This window comes from Mobula hypostoma, chromosome 8 (assembly GCF_963921235.1).
Source record: "Mobula hypostoma chromosome 8, sMobHyp1.1, whole genome shotgun sequence".
Lineage (NCBI taxonomy): Eukaryota > Metazoa > Chordata > Chondrichthyes > Myliobatiformes > Myliobatidae > Mobula > Mobula hypostoma.
Genome location: NC_086104.1, coordinates 134,203,609 through 134,224,595, shown reverse-complemented (window position 1 = coordinate 134,224,595; position 20,987 = coordinate 134,203,609). Strand labels below are relative to the sequence as shown.

General features: G+C 40.5%; 1 protein-coding gene across 1 annotated transcript in view; it reads right to left on the bottom strand.

The window, feature by feature from the left end:
- LOC134351208 (scavenger receptor cysteine-rich type 1 protein M130-like) overlaps positions 1-20,070 on the bottom strand; it is a 29,160-nt gene extending 9,090 nt beyond the window's left edge. Inside the window, exons 1-4 of the mRNA XM_063057317.1 lie at positions 19,943-20,070; positions 17,462-17,586; positions 5,146-5,178; positions 4,005-4,319 (exon numbers count right to left, since the gene is read on the bottom strand). Coding sequence (XP_062913387.1) covers positions 4,005-4,319; positions 5,146-5,178; positions 17,462-17,586; positions 19,943-20,070 — 601 coding nt within the window. The remainder of the gene's footprint in view (positions 1-4,004; positions 4,320-5,145; positions 5,179-17,461; positions 17,587-19,942) is intronic.
- Positions 20,071-20,987: the final 917 nt, after the last annotated feature.

The following is a 20,987-nucleotide window of genomic DNA, read 5'->3' as shown; positions in this document are numbered from 1 at the left end:
TTTCTTCTTGTTGAATTTCAACACGAAGAGACTCAACACAGTGGCATAGAATCCCCATTCAGTGAATTGCAGAGCGACACAGACACACCGACGCACAAGTATAAATACGCACAACGGCGTAGCCCATTTGCGTAGGCTACGGTGTAAGCTATTACGGACGAGTATAAATCAGCCCTTACTCAGATGCCACCCTGACGTGCAAATATCTGTTTTGTTCACATTATCGTCACTCTTCAGAAATCCCGTAAAAATATTAGTGACGGTGACGCTCTGGTTTAGCAGTTTGTGAAAGGAAACTGAAGAATATCATCGTCGAGCTTGTGAAAAATTGCTGAAGACTTTCACGTGGTGTCTGCTAACCAGTGTCATGCTTCTAGTGTCCCGTCCGCATATTACTCCAACCCGTAGATAGTACAATTTTGGTTTCAATATCAATTTGTTGGAAGTATTCCAGATGTCAGCCGGGACTATAGGAGGGAGTGCAGAATTACTGATTATATATTGTTCAAAATTTTACAGAGGCAGTGAGAATTAAACCAGCGAAACAGGCCGTACCATTTAAATAGCCTACCCTCATCGACTTACACCTGAACCGTAACCCTTCAAAACTGTACCATTCATTAATCTATCCAAAGTTTTCTCAAATCGGGCTTGCATGCATCACTTGTTCACTACGATCATTCCACACTCTCCCGTCCCTCTGAGAGAAATGCTTTCTGCTTATGTTCAGTTAACCATTTCACGTTTCACACTTATCGAATGGTCTCTAATTGGAGTCCCACATAACATCAGTGAAAATAAAACCTACGTGCAATCACACAATTTTGTATGCGTCTATCAAATCTCACCTCCGCCTTCTACGTGACACAGAATAGACCTATTCAATCTTTCCTTATTACTCAGGGCATCCAATCCCGGCAACTATCTTGTAAATTTTCTGTGTCCTCCATCAAATTTATATACATATTTCCTGTAGGAGCGTGCAAAACTCCACATTAGGCTTCTGCAATGTCTTAAGCAACTTCAATATTATATCTCAGCTCCTGTACAGAATACACAATTTTACGAAAGCGAATATGCCAACGGATTTCTTTACGAACATATCTATCTGTATTGTACTTTCAATGAATTATGGAACAGTTCTCTGCATAAGACCTTCAATGGTAGGTACCACCGAAGAGCAACACCTTAACCGTGTGTGCATTAAGTTCCATCTGCCATAATTCAGCTCATGTTTGCAGCCTGTCCATATTACGCTGTAATGAGCTGAATTATGGCAGACTTTTTGTTTTTTTTTATTTCCACTGTACCTCCGCATGTGCATTATTCGCAGATTTGCTGATGCAGTTAACTACAATACCATCCTGATCATCGATGTAGCTGACACATAGTAACAACCCAAAACAGATACTTCAGGCACTGCAGTAGTTACAAGCCTCCATTCAGACAGGCAACCATCTGCTATCACTCTCTGATTTCTCTCACAAAGCCAATGTCTAGCCCAATTTAGGTATTTATTTTGAATGCAGAGCCATCTAACCTTGGTGACCAAACTCCCATAAGGGTCCTTGTCAAATGCATTGCTAAAGATAATAAAGAAAATAGCTACTGCCTTGTTTCGGAAACATTGCCGGGCACCTCGTACAAAAATCTCTATTTGATTTAGCAACTTCAACATTACGTCCCATCTTCTGTACCAAACACGTTACTTTAGGAAGGACAATGTACCAAAGTGCATCTTTTAACAAACTTGTGTACCTGCACCTTACGTTCAACGAAGTATGTAACTTTATTTCCAGTGCCATTTTTTTCTACGGCACTCCTCAGTGCCCCAAGCAAAATGCCTTGCTGGCTATCCATAATCAGTGTGTGTCTATCCAAATACTCACATATCCAGTATCTGGGAATACCTTCCGATAATTTTTCCACAACTAATATTATGCACGTTAGCCTATAAATTCATTGTTTATTTGCAAAGCCTTTCTTAAACAGCGGACCAACCTGATCAATCCTTTAACGCTTCAGCACTTCATATGTCGCTAATGATAATTTAAATATCTCTGCTAGACCTCATACAAATACTGCCCTTGCTTCCCATGGAGTCCGAGGGAAAATCTTGTCATCTCCTGGGAATTTATCAACTCTAATTGAACTTAAGGCAGCAAACATTCTCGCCTGTCTAATCTGTATTGAGGCCACGGCCTCGTTGTCGGTTTGTCTCTCTTCTGTGAACTACGTGTCCATCCACTGAATAAATACAAATCTAAAAATAAAAGCTATTTCAGATGTATCCCGTCTCTTTTGGCTCCACGCATAGAATAGCATTCTGATCTTCCAAAGATCAGTGTTGTTGCTCTTAATATCTTTGAAACTCCCTTAGGAATCACTTTCACTTTGACTGCTAGAGTAACTTAATGACTTACTTTCGCCCGAGAGTTTTGTTTTGGGTGTAGAATTGCTTTCCCTACTCTAGATAAGTAACTCATATGTTCCTACCAGCATAAGCCTGACAAACGCTCTGTTTTTCCTTAACCAGGGGCTCAATATTTGTGGAAAAACATGGACCCTAAATATTACATTTTTTTTTTTTGCTTTTATTTAGACAGCTGTATACGCGCTGACTATTCTCAGAATTTTACTTTTGTTCGCTTCCCACTTATCAAGTATACTTTTGCCGAAGTTGACCAGCCCTATTGCATGTTTTCTAGAACCTTTCTGACACCATCAACATTGCCTATTCCCCAGTTTCGAATCTCAACTCATGGAGCAGACTTGTTTTTTATAATCCCTTTGAAACGAATGCGATTATTTCCACTGGAACCAAAATTGTCCCTACAAAATCTTCTGTAATCTGTCTTGTCTAATTCCCGAATATCAGATCAAATATCGCATACTCGCTCATGGAGACCTTTGTTATTAAAGAAACATCCTGAAAACATCTGATAACCTTTATGTTATTGGAGACTTAGTCAATGTGTGGAAATATAGAATTACCAATTGTTACACTGTTCCAGCATGCTCAAACATTCTGGACTTTGTCTGATGTCTTAACAACATTCTTTCTACAAATTCTCCACAGTCTGTTCCAGCCTCTACTAATGTCACTCTCGTTTTTTCATTAATAGAATATGATATTATTTTACATTTAGGGACAACTCTACGTTGCTCGCCGTCATGCCAAAGTCACAACTACTGCATAACTGGTAGCTCTTCTATGATTATGGAGACACAAGGGCTGCGTGTTCTTAGGGAAGTGTGGCAAATTCTTCACACAGAAAATAATATATGGAAAGACAATGCCAGAGGAAGTCATCGAGGAAGGTAAGATAACAATATTTGAAAAGTATTTTGCTAGATAAACGAAAAGGAAATATGTTGGAGCGTATGGGAACCCGTCTGGTCAAATTAATGTAGATTAGAATGTTCGTCATCCTGCATGAGTGGGGTGGGGTGGGAGAGTAATGCTTCCGTGCTGTATTGATTAACGGTCGGAAACGCTGGTATTTGGAGCAAATAAAAAGGATCTCTGGAGGTGCTGGGGGTATGCGATTCATCTGTGATGGAGGAGGAAATCACTACTTTTGTGTCCGTATCAGTGCAGTTCTAACAAATACATTTCATCGACCATTGTTAGATTAGATTGGATCCTCCAAGTGTTCTGCTAACTGACGGTTGTTTATACACTGGTTGCGGGCGTATAATTAACATAGAATAGTACAGCACAGTAAGGCCCTTCAGCCCACAATGTTGTGCCAACCCTCAAACCCTGCCTCCCATATAAGCCCCCACCTTAAATTCCTCCATAAACCTATCTAGTAGTCTCATCACAATAATGGTTTGACGGCATGACTCATAATTCCAACATGACGGGGTAAATCCTGTAAACAAATCGGATATCTATGACAACACAGGCGAAGGGCGTTCGGCCTCAAATATTTTACATCTGAGACTCGCCCGAAGATATCAACACCGTGGTATCGCAATGACTAAAGCTTGATTCTTACCTTGGCAGATAACACCGGCATCCCAATCGTGGCGGTAGCCAATATCTCCCCATGGAGGTGATTTGCAATCCTTAAAAGCGGATTCCTTCCCGTGGCACTTAACATTGCTCGTCAAAACGGGTCCGGATCCTTTCCCAAACTTAGCATTTTTTAGGGCTTTCAGTGCAGCGCCGCAGCCCAGCTCCCTGCACACCACTGTCGCATCGGGCAAGTCCCAGTCATCATGATCCACAGTCCCCCAGTTTCCGTTGTATCGAATCTCCACTCTCCCGGCACACCGACTTCCCCCATTCACCAACCTTAAATACACGCTTTCTGGAAAATAACATTTAAAAATGTCGAAGGTCAGTACCGATTTCAGCCAAGGAACAGCCGGCGCTCGGAGCATCGTACACTCTGCCTAATGCTGACTCAAATAATTAAACTCGTCAAGCACATTGTGATGATTAACGGGGAAGCGGTGAAAACCCGACTGAACTGCTTAATGAGAGAGGAGAAGAAAACGAAGCGGGCAATGAGTTGGCGAACGATTGGACAACCGGGAGTCAGCCGTCGTTTCTGGGAAAGAAATGTATGGCTCTCAGGAAGACAAGTTGATGCCGTCCATTATTTTGTTTTCTTTTACACAGTTTCCCAGACCAATCATCGCTCTGATAAGGAAATTTTACATGGCCTGGAAATTGCATTTTAAAAGGCTAAATGTGCGTGAGTATTTCAGTTACTGATTGGCCGCCCTCCAGCAGAGCTCAAAATGACTGTAGTTCATTTTCCTTTTCCGGAGATAGCGGATGGGCTGCTCTGTCAGAGCCCCTCTGTACTCAGTCCTCGTCAGTCAGGTAATCGAACCCAACATTTTTTGCAGGTGTACAAACTTTCCTGAAACTGAATACTATACGATAAAGAGCCAGTCGGAGCCTTCACGGTAAATCCAACTCAGCACTAAAATGCGGGAATAAAAATAAATCGAATTTATTTGAGTTTAGGGATAATGTCAGATGAGGATGTTTCTCTGCTAACTGTCCACGCTGGAGTTTAGTGATTGTCGATCCATGAGCAAAGCAGTCACCTCTCAGCTACATCTTCGATAACAATTATTTTCAATCACCCAGCCCGCTGTTCAGTGAAAATTTTCACAAGTTACCTGACGGCTCGGGCTGACCATCCACCGGGAGGCCTGAAATGAGAAATAGAGAAATAAGTGTGATAGTGAAGCTGAGGGGTGGAATACGGGAAGCTGCAAGTTCATGGTAGGCGGGATATCAAATTATTATATCTACGGGAAAAAGTTTCATCGATAAAACTGAGGTGGAATAGAGTAAACTGTTACAGAGTGTGAATTTATTTTTTCATCTATTTTTATGATCTTTAAATATATCACAGCAGCTGGTAATTCGCATCGCTCATTCCAGAAACCAAAAACAGAAATATTTTCAGATTGCCTGTTTCGTGGGGACATACACTACTTTTCAGCTCTATGGTCGCGACAGGTGTCTTATCGGTTAATGTTATCTATGGGAACTGCAGGTGGCTGGTGATGGTTCTTCTGCTTTTAGATAGTTGGAATGTTATACCAAAGTCAACGATGCTTACAGGGAAATCTTGTTCCTCTCAGTTGAGGACAACTTAATTTATATTTTGCACGTAGCACAGGAATTGTTTGTTTGTCTTTTTTTTTGTATGCATCTAATCTGTTGAATACATCTGATGATGTATTCCAGTGAAAGGAATTCAATGGTGAAGACTCGCGCCACACATCTCCCGTCTACAACCCTACCTTCAAAGCTTCGAGCTCTTTGTCTCGCTTCATTCGTTGTGTTTGTGACCCTGAAGTCGCCGACTCCATTTCTCCTAATAAACTTAAATTTCGAAGGCGACACAAAACGATATCATCACGTTTTCAGACTCGTCCATCTTAACTCAGTGCTCATATATTTCCTGATATTACAAATGACGAGTAATCTGCAGAACACACTCCTTGCTCAACATAGCCTTCTGCGTCAAATACAACTTCAATGCAGATTAATTACGTTACTCTGCTCTAAATGAACCTGCTTTTCAGTCCCTTCATTCAGGCGCGGCAGCGTTATTTTATGTCTTCATGTTGTTGTGGATACTGATAAAATGATATTCTAACGATCATAGTTGGGCTTGCTGATACACAGGGCTATGCGGCAACAATGGATTATAATGTGCTCTGATCAACTTTGCTCCAGGGTCAAACTCTACATTCCACAGTTTGTTTCCACCTACATTCTCCAGTTTATTTCAACTGTTGATAAGAAAGAAGTTCAAGAGCCCTGAAATAATGTTACAGCTATAAAAGTCCTTGGTCAGACCCCCGCCCCACTTCGAGAACTGTGTTCATTTCTGGTCACCTCACTACAGGAAAGATGTGGATATTATAGAGCGAGTGTAGTGGAGACTTACAAGGACGTTGCCTGAAATACAGAGCGTACCTTATGAGAATAGGTTGTGTGTAGTTGGCCTTTTCTCCTTGGAGCGACGGAGGATGAGAGGTGACCGGATGGAGGTGAATAAAATGATGAGAGGCATTGATCGTGTGGATAGTCAGGGGCTTTTTCCCAGGGCTGAAATGGCTAACACGAGGGGCATAGTTTTAAAGTGCTTGAAGAGCCTCTTAGATGGCTGCATGGAGATTAGAGAAGTAGAGGGTTATGCACGAGGGAAATTCTAGGCTGTCTCTAGAGTCGGTTACGTGGTTGGTAATGGCCAACCATAAGGGCCTGTCAATTTCTATGTTGTATGTTTTGTTATGTACATGCGTCATATAGGTAAAGTTAATATTTTCTTCGTCTTTTTAGCGAAGGTTGAAATAATAGCCAGCCAGTTCATAATGTTCTTTAAACCTCTTTGTTGTCTATTGAGGAAAAGTAAGCTCCAGGTGCATGCCTTCATAAAGCAACACTCCAATACAAGAATGAATAAATACCTACACAAAAATATTGAAGAAAGACAGCTATATAAGGAATACAGAAAACATAGCACTAAACATACGGATAGTATTATCCGTAGGGCATATGAAAATATAAGTGGTATATCGAGGAAAGTTAGAATTGCTAAAAGGCAGATTGAGAATGATATTGCTGATAATGCCATCACGTTCCCAAGAGACTTTTCAAACCTATAGTAGGGCATGAAAATGCAAGAAGGTACGTAAATGCATTCTGGAAAAGCGTGGGTTATCTAATTATGCAGGGAAACCCGGCATATATGTATAACTCATTGCTTATTTACTAAAGTATTCACTTGTGAAGATGTAAGCACAGAGAAAATAAGGTCATTTTAAGTGACTTCGAAATCATAGAAAGAGACTCCTATTTCAGCTGAAAAGTCTCAAATTGAATATATCCCCTGGGCCATACAACATATATCCAAGGGTACTTAAAGGTGTATGTACAATCACATAAGATGTTTTTTTTTAAGTCATTAAAGACTGGTGAAATACTTAAAAATTGGAAATGGAATGAATTTGTCCTGGTATATAACAAGGGTAACCACGCTGACCCTGGTAACTATAGACTAGTAATTTACGTGTACCATTGAAACGTTGATGTAAAAAATAACATAGAATAAGATAGAAAAGCGGATAGCAAGCACAGAAATTTGAGTTGAAAGTGAGTATGGTTTCAGCAGGGGAAAGCACGTTATACTAATATGCTGGAACTCCATGGAGAGGGGACTTTTTTATAGGCATCGGTTAGTCTTATGAGACCATGGATTTGCGCCTTGGAGGGTTTCCAGGGCGAAGGCCTGGGCAAGGTTGTATGGAAGACCAGCAGTTTCCCATGCTGCAAGTCTCCCCTCTCCATGCTACCGATATTGCCCAAGGAAATGGCATTAGGACACATACAGCTTGGCACCGATGTCGTCGCAGAGCAATGTGTGGTTAGGTACCTTGGTCAAGGACACACACGCTGCCTCAGCCAAGGCTCGAACTAGCGACCTTCAAATCACTAGACGAACGTCTTAACCAGTTGGCCACGAACCAACAAAGAGGGAACTAAAATTTATGACAACAATGTGCAAGTTAATATAATTTGTTTGGCCTTTAGGAAAACTTCTGAAAAGGTACTTTAAAAGTGAGTAATAATCAAAGAAAACGAGGTAGAGACTCAGGGTAAGGTGTGCGAATGGATGAAGAATTGTCTCAAAAACAGCAACCAACGAGTTATGGTGAGGGGATCTTTTTCAGCTCTCAAAAATGTTAAAAGTGGGGATCCGCAAGGATCATTTTGGGGACGCAAATGTTCTTAATTTGCCTTCATGATTTGTATAAGCACATACGAATCACCTCGCCAATGACAAACCATTAGGGACACGGGCTGATAAAATTCGGGCAGCAGAATCACGAGTCATACCTAAACAAAATCCAGATGAGAGCGGATAAATGGCAGAGGTAATTTAATGAGAGTAAATGTAAAATGTTATGTAGAAATATTAGATATAAATTTGAAATTGGTGGCTTGAGTTAAAGAGTGCACTATATGAGAAGTATTTGGTAGACTCGGCAGTTTCAACATCGGCACAGAAGCGACAAACAATGCTGATGGAATGTTGGGCTATATAATGCGGTAGGTGTAGTTCAAGTCTGAAAACGTTCTCCAGAAGAATTATAATGCATTTGTGAGCCACACGTTGAGTACACTGATCAATTTTGGTCTCCATATTCTGTGAGGGATGTGAAAGCACTAGAAAGAGGACAGTTAAGGGTGACTAGGTTCATTCGACGTCTGAAGAAATATTGAAGGAACTAAATATTTTAGCCGAAGTAGCCGCAGAATGACAAGATACTTGATAGAGGTGTTCAGAAACAGTGAAAGTGTAGGTAATGTGGATTTGAACTGGTACTGCAAAATTAATCCATCATTAAGGACACGGGGCCACAGGTGGTGACTGGTTAAAGGAAAATTTCAGACGAACATGAAGAAGCATTTTTTTGCACAACGAAATGTGGACGCATGGAGCAAACTATATTGTTGTGCAGTTGAGAGTAGTACTTTAGGGACTTTCAAATCTAACCGTAATAGTTCTTTAAATGGCCAATGCGAATAGGAATTTTGGAATATTTAATTGGCAGATTGTGCTCTACTTGTCAATAATTTTCAAATGTGTTAATATTCTAAAATCTTAGCTACCGATAAGATAGGTACTATTCAGTACCTAGAAGAAACGTCTGTTTCTGAATAACAAGATTGATAGTTCAATTCTTCATGTCCTTATTTGCCATCATCCGCGCTTGTTAAAGCTCACAAATGCCGATCAATTGTACTTTGTAAGAATTGTTTGATTCGGTAAGCAATTCATTGTAACCTCCAATTAACCTACCAACTAGCATTCCATGGTTTGTTGGAAGAAACCAGAGTACTAGGGAGAACTAGGCGAGATCACCGGGACTACGTAAACTAATATCTTACAGACTAAACCAGGGGTTAGAATCAATATGAGGTGTCTACCATTGAACTATTGTAGGACTACGCATTATTGTGAAAAATAACTACTTCCAGTTCGTTCCAATAATAGTGTTGCTCGGCAGAGACTCAGTGGTGGAAATGGCTCAACGCATGTTGTTTGCATGAGTGACTGAACAGCTGTATTTCCGAGACCGAAATCAAGACATTGGCATTTCCATGAAATAACATGGAATGAAGCGTTTCAATTTAAAACATTACAGTAGAAAGTGCACTTAAATACTAACATACTATGAACGTAAGAAAATTTTATCAATATTCAGTTGACATGGATGTTAACTTAATTAGAAATCTTGAACAATAATGTAGTTTTAATTGGAATCCAAATCCACCAAGGATTCATGAATAAATGTATCCAGTAGTCATTATCTGGTTCGCAGGATATAACAGTAAATAAATGAATCTAGGATAAAACCCTTAATGGGATCGCAAGTAACGTGGACCCCAGGGAAAGATTCATGGTAAATGTCTTTACAATCCTCACTGCTTATCGCCGTTCCCCTGCGATGGAAACATCTGCGAATAAAATCTGATGTATTCTTACACTCATTTTTTTTTCTTTAAAGAGATAGCAAGTAAGTATCAGCAAAGGAGATAAAAGTAACCACACAGCAGATTAGGCTGCATCTGCGTGAAGGGAAAGATAGACATAATTTGTTTTCTTCTTTTCACAAATACTGCACATTCTCCTTAATATTAACTCTTCGTTCACTTGATGCTGCAGTTATCTTGGTGTTTCCCGCTGAACGACAGTCAAACATTGAAACATGTTCAAAAATTCCGTGGAAGGATATAAATGAAATATTTGCCACTAAAGTCTGCACATCAGAAGTTTAACAAGACAAGGAAACGGAACGTAGATTTAAAAAAAAACGTCTGTTTTCTTTACTCTGGGCGCACCTGTATTACAAGAGGATATCCATGATGTAAAATGCGAAAACAATTTCTAAAGCCAGAGTCTCAGTACATTAGTCAATTAGTTTCGCTCGACTATGCGTACCCCATGTTACTAGAAAGAGCTGTAACTGCTGATTGCCCGTGATGGCAATGTGTAAAAACATACAACCAAAAACAGCTGCAGCTTTGGCTCAAACAACAGGAATTCTGCAGATGCTGGAAATTCAAGCAACATACATCAAAGTTGCTGGTGAACGCAGCAGGCCAAGCAGCATCTGTAGGAAGAGGCGCAGTCGACGTTTCAGGCCGAGACCCTGGGCTCCGGGCAATCAGCAGTTACAGCTCTTTCCAGTAACATGGGGTACGCATAGTCGAGCGAAACTAATTGACTAATGTACTTAGACTCTGGCTTTAGAAATTGTTTTCGCATTTTACATCATGGATATCCTCTTGTAATACAGGTGCGCCCAGAGTAAAGAAAACAGACGTTTTTTCTTAAGTCTACGTTCCGTTTCCTTGTCTTGTTAAACTTCTGATGTGCAGACTTTAGTGGCAAATATTTCATTTATATCCTTCCACGGAATTTTTGAACATGTTTCAATGTTTGACTGTCGTTCAGCGGGACTGCGACTGAGCCTCTTCCTATAGATGCTGCTTGGTCTGCTGCGTTCACCAGCAACTTTGATGTATGTTGCAGCTTTGGCTTTTGCTCGCATTCACTGGCGTATGCAGTTTGGATTCCGATTGCTGGTTCCCGACGTGATTACTTTCCAGAAAATCATTGGGAAGAGCATACGATTAAGATAAACACTTATGTCGTCAGTAATAGCAAATTAGGCTTACTAACACAAGAGAAACGAACGCAGTTAATGAAACTGCAAAATAAATCCCAAATGTCAACGCCACATTTCCATCAACATCTACTGGAAACAAATGTGCCTTCTCCCTGATTGATTCAAACCACTGTGCTCTAAATATAGAAGGACATTACCCATTGATTTTGACATGCAATTCTCAGGAGAAAGATAGTTACACCTTTTAGTATTTCAAAATTGGGTTATCACAAAGTTAAAAACGAGAGAAGCACATTATTTTCCATTGGACTCAATTTTCAGTAATAATGCTATCAAGTTATACGAATGTAAACATTAATGATAATAAGCATGTCAATTCGTTGTTGGATGCTTTCAATATTGTCAACAAACTTACAGTTCCAGTTCTGCAGCACCATCAGTGCAAAGAAAAAATGCAGCATTCTCTCGGTAGCGATTGAGAGCGATCGTTGCAGCATGTTATACGAGCAGGCACGGCAGACAAAGAATAGCATCTCCGAAATATTCTGATGCCTCAATCGATCTGAAGGAAAATTATTTGACAACTTTTTTTGAGCATGTAAAGTTCTTCTATCACCGTCCTATAGATTTTCACTCAATTGACGCTTGAATTGCAATTTGCTGAAAAGCACCAATAGGAGATAACTTACCCATTAATGGACTTGATGGAGTCATCATCTTTCATTGGCCTTCTCTTGAGAAAATAATCAGCTACGAGAATCTGCAAAGGCAATGAGTCACCCTCCCGTTAATTGCAATTTATAATATGTTCAGTCATAGAATCTGACCATGCTAGGAGAGATTATTCAGATCATTGTGAAGACTTTTTTCTGATCTTGTAGGCTTTTCTGAAACCACGTTTCTCACCTTCCTCATTTCCACCATCATGCATTTGGTCACCTGGTCGTTTGCTAAGGGTTCCTGTCATGTCTCCCAATATAATCAAAAATAACCCAAATAATGCATTTTACGTCCGTCCTAATCCGTCTATACGTCGCGTTGTCACACTGAATGTTTTAAGTTACTTTTGTCCAAAAAGTATGAGCAAATAAAAAAGTGGATATTAAATCTTCCAATGTTTCTCAGCACCTGTTTTAATTTTTCGTTGGCCTTAAAATGCATGTTAGTTCCATTATTCTGGCCTCTCAGCATCAATCCTCTTCTTTTGCTGGATTAGCTACTTCCCAGATGTATTTATTTCAATTATATTCTCTGTCGCTCACTCTGGAATTCACCCTAGATAAAGTTTATTATGGACCACAGTTCACAGATTTGGTCCTTGTTTCGATTTTTGTTTGACATCCGGCAACCAAGTGTATATAAGAAAAGAAACAAATTCCTAACAATTCCTGCAGTGCGGTAAAGAAGAGGCAAAGACCATCCAACTTAATGTAGAAAGTTGACTGAGAGAGAAAATACAGCAGATGTGAGGAGAGAACCACTTGGATGTTTGCTCCTCAGCAAGGAGTGCTTGTAGCGAAGAAAATGGAAGGTCCGCAGTATTACTGCAGTTATTTTCATCCTGACGAAATTGTAGTTGACGTACGGTTGGGAAGTTAAACTGCGGGCTTTGAACGGACAAGACTTCAGCAAACAGGACGAGAAAAGTCAAAGTAACCGCAAGTTACTTTGCAAAGTTTCTTTCAAGGAGAGACTCACGGCTGCGATTAGGATAGGATTGACTGCTCAAATTTACAAGGTTTCAATATGCTTAAAATGATCGAAAATTAATTAAAATTGATAGGGTCGTTCTGTGACTAATCAAGTGCGGTCTAATCACCAATGGTGGAAGAGTGATATTATGTTTCGACATTGGTTTTATGCTATGAATTCCTTTGTTTTCGATATAGCTGATGCGTTGTTTTCAATTTAGTAGATGACGCAAAATTGTGAAGTTGTGAAGAGAGAAAACAAAATCATCAAAGGATGCAACAAGCTATAGAGCCTTTACACCTATGGCTGGAAAATTTGTAATCGAGAGCAACCTGGGCAAAGTGGGGTATTGCGGGCAGGCAGGTAAGTAATACGTGTAAAGTACCTCGTTGATAACAGGTGCTTATGTGCATTACTTTGGGAGCGATCTTGGGTCCATCCGTTATTTAAAGTTGTAATGTTATTTCAGAGAATGCAGTGGTCACCAATGGAACCCACATCAGAATCGCTGTGGGCAACTAGTGCAAGAGTCAGTATTACATGTATTGTACAGGTGTAGCTGTAGAAAACGTTTGTTTGCTGGCAGCGGGAGGAAAATATTCACTTAAGGTCACCCATTTTAGAAACACGTTAAAGTTTCTTTTTTACATAGTGTAAAAGAGTTTCATCAGGGAGTCGCCAGGATTATAATGAATTCCCTATCAGGACATGATAGATAAACTTCTATTATTCCAAGAAGAGGCCTGCTAAAATTCATAAACATGGTGGGGGGGGGGGGGGGGAACATAGATTAATCCAATAGCCAGAGCCTCGTAGACATGTTAGAGAGATTAAATATAAGGCTACATAGTTTTAAGTTGAGGGGAGGGATTGTTTAAAAAGACTGTGCAGGTTAAGTTGTTTACACAACCAGGATAGCAACCTTCAGCACTTTGCCACAGCTGGCAGTGCAAGTAGATATGCTAGATGTTCATGAGAGTCTTTCAGATAGGTACATGAACATGAACGGGTTGGAGTGAATAACAATTGAAAGCAGAAGGGAGTATCATAATTTGATGTGGTGCTCGGAACTGACATGATGATCGTAAGGATCCGTTCCTCTTATGTAAAGTTGATGTTGCATTTTCCAATGACTATACAATTGCTATTCTCTTCAAAGTTCAAAGTTCAAAGAAAATAATATTCAAAGTCTATCCATTTCACCAGATAGAACTGTGTGATTCGTTTTCTTCTGCTCATACACAGTAATCCAAAAAAAAAAACACATTGGAATCAGTGAGAGACTCCGCCAACAGGACTGTGAAGCTGTTGATCTGCAAAGTACAACAAATTGCAAGGATGCAAAAATACTTGATAATAATAAATTAATAAGCAATAAACATCAAGACCATGAGATGATGTAGTGAATTCATAAGTTGTGGTAATAGTTTAGCGATGAGGCTAGTGAAGTTGACAGAGGTTATTCCCTCTGATTAAAGAACCGGGATGCTAAGCGGTAGAAACCTCTTGATTGGTCTTGAGGTGCCAGCAGTTTATTTATTAATGACAACTTCGTGATGGGAGCACGGCTAGGATGGTGGAGTTCCTTGATAATGGCTTCTGGTGGCTCTCAGGGTCGTGGAGAACTTTACGAATGATGAACTAGGCAGTATCCACTACTTTTTGAAGGACCTCCCGTTCAAGCCCTTTGTTGCTTCCATAACAGGTCACAATGCAAACAGTCAATTTCTCCAAACATCTGTAGGAGATGGTTAAACTGTTAAATGTCATGACAAATCTTAACAAACTTCTAAGAAAGCAGGGACTCTTCGGTACTTTCATCATACTTACATGTTGGGCGAAGGACGGAAATTGTAGCACAGAGGAAGTTAAAGTTGCTGGCTCTAACCACCTCTGATCGCCCGAAGAGGTTTAGCTCGGTTTCTCACTCTGAAGCCTATAACCGCCTTGTTGGTACTGCTGACATTGAGTAATAGGTTGTTTTTATCGCACCACTGAGTCAGCTTGAAGAACTATATCAGAAATATGGGAATCATATGCAGGTATCCGAGCAGTAGCTAAGATGTGTGATTTAGATTGTAAACGGATCTGGAGAAGAGATGTAATGAGCGTGATGTCACAATTGTAATTTACGGAATTAAATGTACAAGGGCTTCGAAAAATCAGGTTGGTGTCAAATCAGAAGACAGGAAATTTGATGAATGCCTACGAGATGGCTGTTTAGTAGCTTGTGCTTGAGACAAATAAGGAAAAGCTATCTTAGATTGAGTGTTGTGTAACAGCACAACATTCTGTCAGAACAGATCTATTTAGGGAGCTTAACGTTAAGCAAGCCTATGAGGCTGCAATGATAGTATGACTGAATTCATACTACAATATGGGAGGGAGAAGCAAAACTCACATGTATCAGTATCGCAATGGATTAAAGGGAGTTACAGAAGCATGAGAGAGGAACATGTACTGATAGGCTGGAGGAGGATACCGGCGGGGGTGCCGGCAGAACAGAGATGGCCGAAATTTCTTTCAAAAGTTCGTAAGGCGCGGGGCAGATATGTCCCACAGAAGAAGTGGTCCTCGAATGGAAGGGGTAGACAACTTCCTGATAAGGGAAGTTTAAGATTTGATTTTTAAAAAAAGCAAATATGGAAAGTGAAGCAAATGTGAATGAGAATTTGGATAGTTGGGAAGCATTTAAAATCCAACAAAAACAACTAAAACACTAAAAGAAGGGAAATGAGGGCACACCTATCCAATGACATCAAGTAGGATACGAACAGTTACTTTTTTCAGCAATATAAGTAGTAAGAAGGAAGTGAGTTCTGATTTTTGATCACTGGAAAATGATGCTGGTGAGGTAGTTATGGGGGCAAAGAAATGACAGATGAACCTAATGAGTTTTACATCTGTATTCCCTGTGGAAAACAAGAAAAGTGAGACAGAGGACGGTGAGTTTCAGGGAGTCTTATATTGTTTGTCAATAATCTAGATACTGGAATTGATGATTTTGTGGGAAAAAAGATTGTGTGTGATAAGAAGATAGGTGGAGCAGTGGGTAGTGCTGAGGGAGCAATGAGTTTACAGTAGTATTTCGACAATTTGGAATAATGGGGAAAAAAGTAGCCGATGGAATATAATATAGGAAATATGTGATAATGGTTTTTAGCAAAAGGAGTAATAGTGCAGACTGGCATCTAAATGGGGAAGAAAATTCAAACATCAGCGATGCAAAGGGACTAGGGAATCATCCTGCAAGGCTCTGAAAGGTATAATTTATAGGTTGAGTCTGTGTTAAAGAAGACAGATGAAATGTTGGGCTTTACTTCAAGGGGAACAGAATATAAAATCAAAGAAATAATGCTGAAGATTTATATGACGCCGATCGGGTCGCACTTGGAGCACTCTCAAGAGTTTTGTTCAAAAATAATAGAAAGATTGTGTTGTCGCTTGAGAAAGTCCACAGGAGGTTTACGAGGATCATTCTGGGAATGAAGTGGTTAACAATTTCGAAGTGTTTGGCAAGTTGGGCCCGTAGTCATTAGTATTTAGAAGAATGCGGGGGGCGGGGGTGTTGGGGCGGTTATTACCAGAACTAGAGATAACAGCCTCAAAACTGAAAGGCGACTTTTTAGAACAGAGTTAAGGAGGATTTTTTTTTTCGCCAAATTGTAGTGAATCTGTAGAATGTTCTGCCAGGCTGCGGTAGAGGCCTAGTCCGTGGGTATACTTAAAGTGGAAGATTATGGTTTCCTGATTGTTCAGGTCATCAAAGGATATCGACAGAATGCACGTGTATGGCGTTGAGTATGATCCAATATCTGCCATAATAACGTGGCAGAACAGGCTCGATTGACTTAATGGCCTAATTCCGCTCATCTCTTATGGTCTTATAGTCTTATGGGACACAATGACAGACACGTCTCCCAAGCATGTTTCCTTTCTCGTTGAGTGTGACTTTACCTTATTATACTTCAAAGCATTCTGAAGAGTATAGTGCAAAATACTTCTCTTTAGGTATTTAACCTTCATCTTATCTCTGGAAATTAGAAGTGGCTAACATGGTCACATTACTACAAGCAATCTCATAATAACGAGTGCAAGATAAAAGTTGAACAAATTCACTGTGCAATATTATAATCACTGAACAGATCATTTATATACCCAGGCGCCGGACGGCTTCCAAAATATGTCACGAAGATGGAAGACTCCAAGTAATAATTTAAAATGGAAATAGTAATTGAAGAGTTCCGAGGAGTTTGGAAATATGGAAGACAATTCTGAAACTACAGTATAATGCCATCATCTTTTATCTAAAAATTTGAGCTGTGTTTACAGACTAAACTTTCCGAACTCAATTTGAGTGAAAGAGGAAAACAAACAGAACGTGTAATAACAACTGAAAAATTGAAAAGTAAAGATTCACACTGAAAGTCAGTGTGGAATGGCGATAAAATTGAGAATAGAAGTAATGAGTTTTTAAATACAGAAAAGTGCCATTGGAAAATAAAATTAGGTAAATATAGACCCCAAGAATTTTTGTGGTCAGAATGGGAGATTAATTTATATCCATTCCTGGGCACTGCCTCACCCTGTGCCTCTTCTTTGTGTGATTGAACCCGTGATAATGCTTCTGTCAAATCTATATCGTATTGCTCTACTTCCTTCAATACAACAACATTAACATATAATTCAGCTTCCTGAATTACAAGTTCCCTTCAGAATAATTAAAATCAACTGAGATCTATGTCCACAAAATATTTTTACAATGGCCCAGAATACATCCACCCTCTTAGAAACTTCAACCTCCCCTCCTCATGTGCAACCTTTCAACAAACCTCATTAAGCTCACAACGATGCTTTGTCGCTGTTTTATTGTATCAATCTTCACATCAAAAACGTGATTTTATAATTTTCTTTCTGTTCATTTAAAATCAGCAGACGGACAGTTTTGTACAATGTACCTATTAGGAATAAACTGTTCTTTTGTCAGAATTTATACCTGGTTATGCTCTGATCTGCCCAATAGCAAAGACCAGTGAGCCTTACGTCTGTGGTGGGAAAGCTGTTGGAAAATATTCTTAGAGATAGGATCTATAGGCATTTAGAGAATCATGGTCTGATCAGGGACAGTCAGCATTGCTTTGGGAAGGGCAGATCCTGTCTAACAAGCCTGATAGATTTCTTTGAGGAGGTGACCAGGCATACAGATGAGGGTAGCGTAGTGGATGTGATCTAAATGGATTTTAGTAAGGCATTTGACAAGGTTCCACACGGTAGGCTTATTCAGAAAGTCAGAAAGCATGGGTTCCAGGGAGGGTTGGCCAGGTGGATTCAGAATTGGCTTGCCTGCAGAAAGCAGAGGGTCTTGGTGGAGGGAGTACATTCGGATTGGAGGGTTGTGACTAGTGGTGTCCCACAAGGATCCGTTCTGGGACGTCTACTTTTCGTGATTTTTATTAACGACCTGGATATGAGGGTAGAAGTTTGGGTTGGCAAGTTTGAAGACGACACAAAGGTTGGTGGTGTTGTGGATAGTTTAGAGGATTGTCGCAGATTGCACGAGATACATTGATAAGATGCAGAAGTGGGCTGAGAAGTGGCAGATGGTTTTCAGCCCGGAGAAGTGTGAGGTGGTACACTTTGGAAGGACAAACGCAAAGGCGGAGTACAAAGTAAACGGCAGGATGCTTGGAAGTGTGGAGGAGCAGAAGGATCTGGGGGTACATGTATACAGATCCCTGAAAGTTGCCTCACAGGTAGACAGGGTAGTTAAGAAAGCTTATGGAGTGTTAGCTTTCATAAGTCGAGGGATAGTGTTTAAGAGTCGAGGGGTAATGATGCAGCTTTATAAAACTCTGGTTAGACCACACATGGAGTACTGTGTCCAGTTCGGGTCGCCTAACTATAGGAAGGATGTGGAGGTATTGGAAAGGGTACAGAGGAAATTTACCAGGATGCTACCTGGTTTAGAGAGTATGCATTATGATGAGAGATTAAGGAAGCTAGGGCTTTACTCTCTGGCGGGAAGGAGAACGAGAGGAGAAATGATAGAGGTATACAAGATATTAAGGTAAATAGATACAGTGGTCAGCCAGTGCCTCTTCCTCAGTGCACCACTGCTCAATACAAGAGGACATGGCTTTAAGGTAAGGGGTTGGAAGTTCATGGAGGATATTAGAGGAAGGTTTTTTACTCAGAGTGTGGTTGGTACGTGGAATGCACTACCTGAGTCAGTGGTAGAAGAACAGGCAGTAGTGAAATTTAAAAGACTACTCAACAGGTATATGTAGTAATTTAAGGTGGGGGTTATTTGGGAGGCAGGGTTTAAGGGTCGGCACAACATTGTGGGCCGAAGGGCCTCTACTGTGCTGTACTGTTCTATGTTCTATGTTCTATGTTCACTGGTTGTTAAACCATAATTCCCTTTCTAATTGTTAGCTTGTTTTTTTTTCCCCAGTGGGCTGGCTTGTAGAGCTGCTTTGGAAAAGACGAATGTAATCAGTTTGAGATTCCATGGCAATTTGCAACGTATTTCAAAAATGTACTCAACCAGATTCCCGTTTTGTAGTAATTGACCATTTTTAGCTTGGTAGGCTGCTTTACAAACTATTTTCAAGGAAATATTGAGCAGTAATAATTCAGAATTGTGACTAATATGCATGTATTTAATTCTCTGTCTATAGAAACTGCTTGCAACCTTCTGCAGCAGCATATCAAAGTCTCTGCAAAATTATTTTTCACTGAGCTGGCAGGAACCACCTGTTATAGTGGAATTTGCCGCACGTATCTTTTATCTTCTGCTCTTAAATTTTGAAAAGCCTAATCTATGTTTGTAAAACATGCTGTGTTCTGAAACGATAAATTCATGGGTGCAAGATCTGATGCAGATACTTAACCCAAGAAGACATTATCAAAATGTAAGTATAATTGTAAACAGTATTATAAAAAAAAACACCCCTTGTAATAATCATCAGTGAGTCACAGAGCGAATCCGTATTTACGGACAAGTAAAACTTATTGTCTCAGGTAAAATCACCTGGGTTCACAAAAGAACTACCTGCGTGCTTACCTGATAAAATTTCCAGATTCTCCATGAAGAGTTAATGACGAGAAATGGTGTAACCCGCGAAAGGAATCCAAGCTGGCCAGACGTTCCTCGTGATCCTGATCTGCAAGTGGCGGTACTGCTCTCGTCATCTCCGATAGTTGGTCCCTTATTGCTGGAGAGTGATGTGTTTGCAGCTCCTGTTTCATACGGTGTTCTACATCAGTTGAACTGATGGATCTCCATTCCATTGGCTGAATGTCACCTCACTAACATCAGTCACATTTTGACTAGATCCAGTGAGGGGCACAACTAACGTATTTTTATGTCTCTGCTCCCGACGCCTTGTATACTTGTACCTCCAGCGCTGCCTGGTTCGAACCAGTTATACTAGGCTGCCCAGACACTGTATAGCGAGATTTCAGATTGCTTCTTTGGTGGATATACCAGTATACATAATAAATAGGTAATCATCAGAGAATAGTGTTACGTACCCCGTAACTGGGTTGCCAAACCAGCAGAAATGGATCACTCAGTTGGAGCCTGGATTACTCGAACTAAGAAAGTTTTATTAAAGAAACAAGCAACACAGTAATCGGAAGGATAATAAATGCAACAGTTCAGCAATGATAACCACACATGTGCACAGAATTAAGATCACAGCATCAATCAAGCTCTATCGTTGTCTAGGGGTAAATGACCAAATTTCAAAGTGACTCAAAGTTCAGTCCAGTTTAGTAGTTCAGTTCGCAGTAATCGTTGCCATGGCGATGGACAACGTGGGGGGAGAAAGAGAGAGAACAGGAACAACTATTCATACACGGCTTCACTCACAGACCGGCGATAATTGCTCACAAGCAACTTTTGGGCGGGTCCTTGGTGATGTCACCTGAGGTCACCGACTGTGACCCCTCCTCCAGATGCGGTCGATCCTCTGCAGTGAACCCGGCACCCAGGCAAGGGCGGTCACACACCGGGTTCCCGCTGATCCTACCTTTCCACCCTGGTCGTTGTCTGATACTTCTCACCCACTCGTGAGAGGCGCACCGCTTCCAGGGTCTCGTTACCT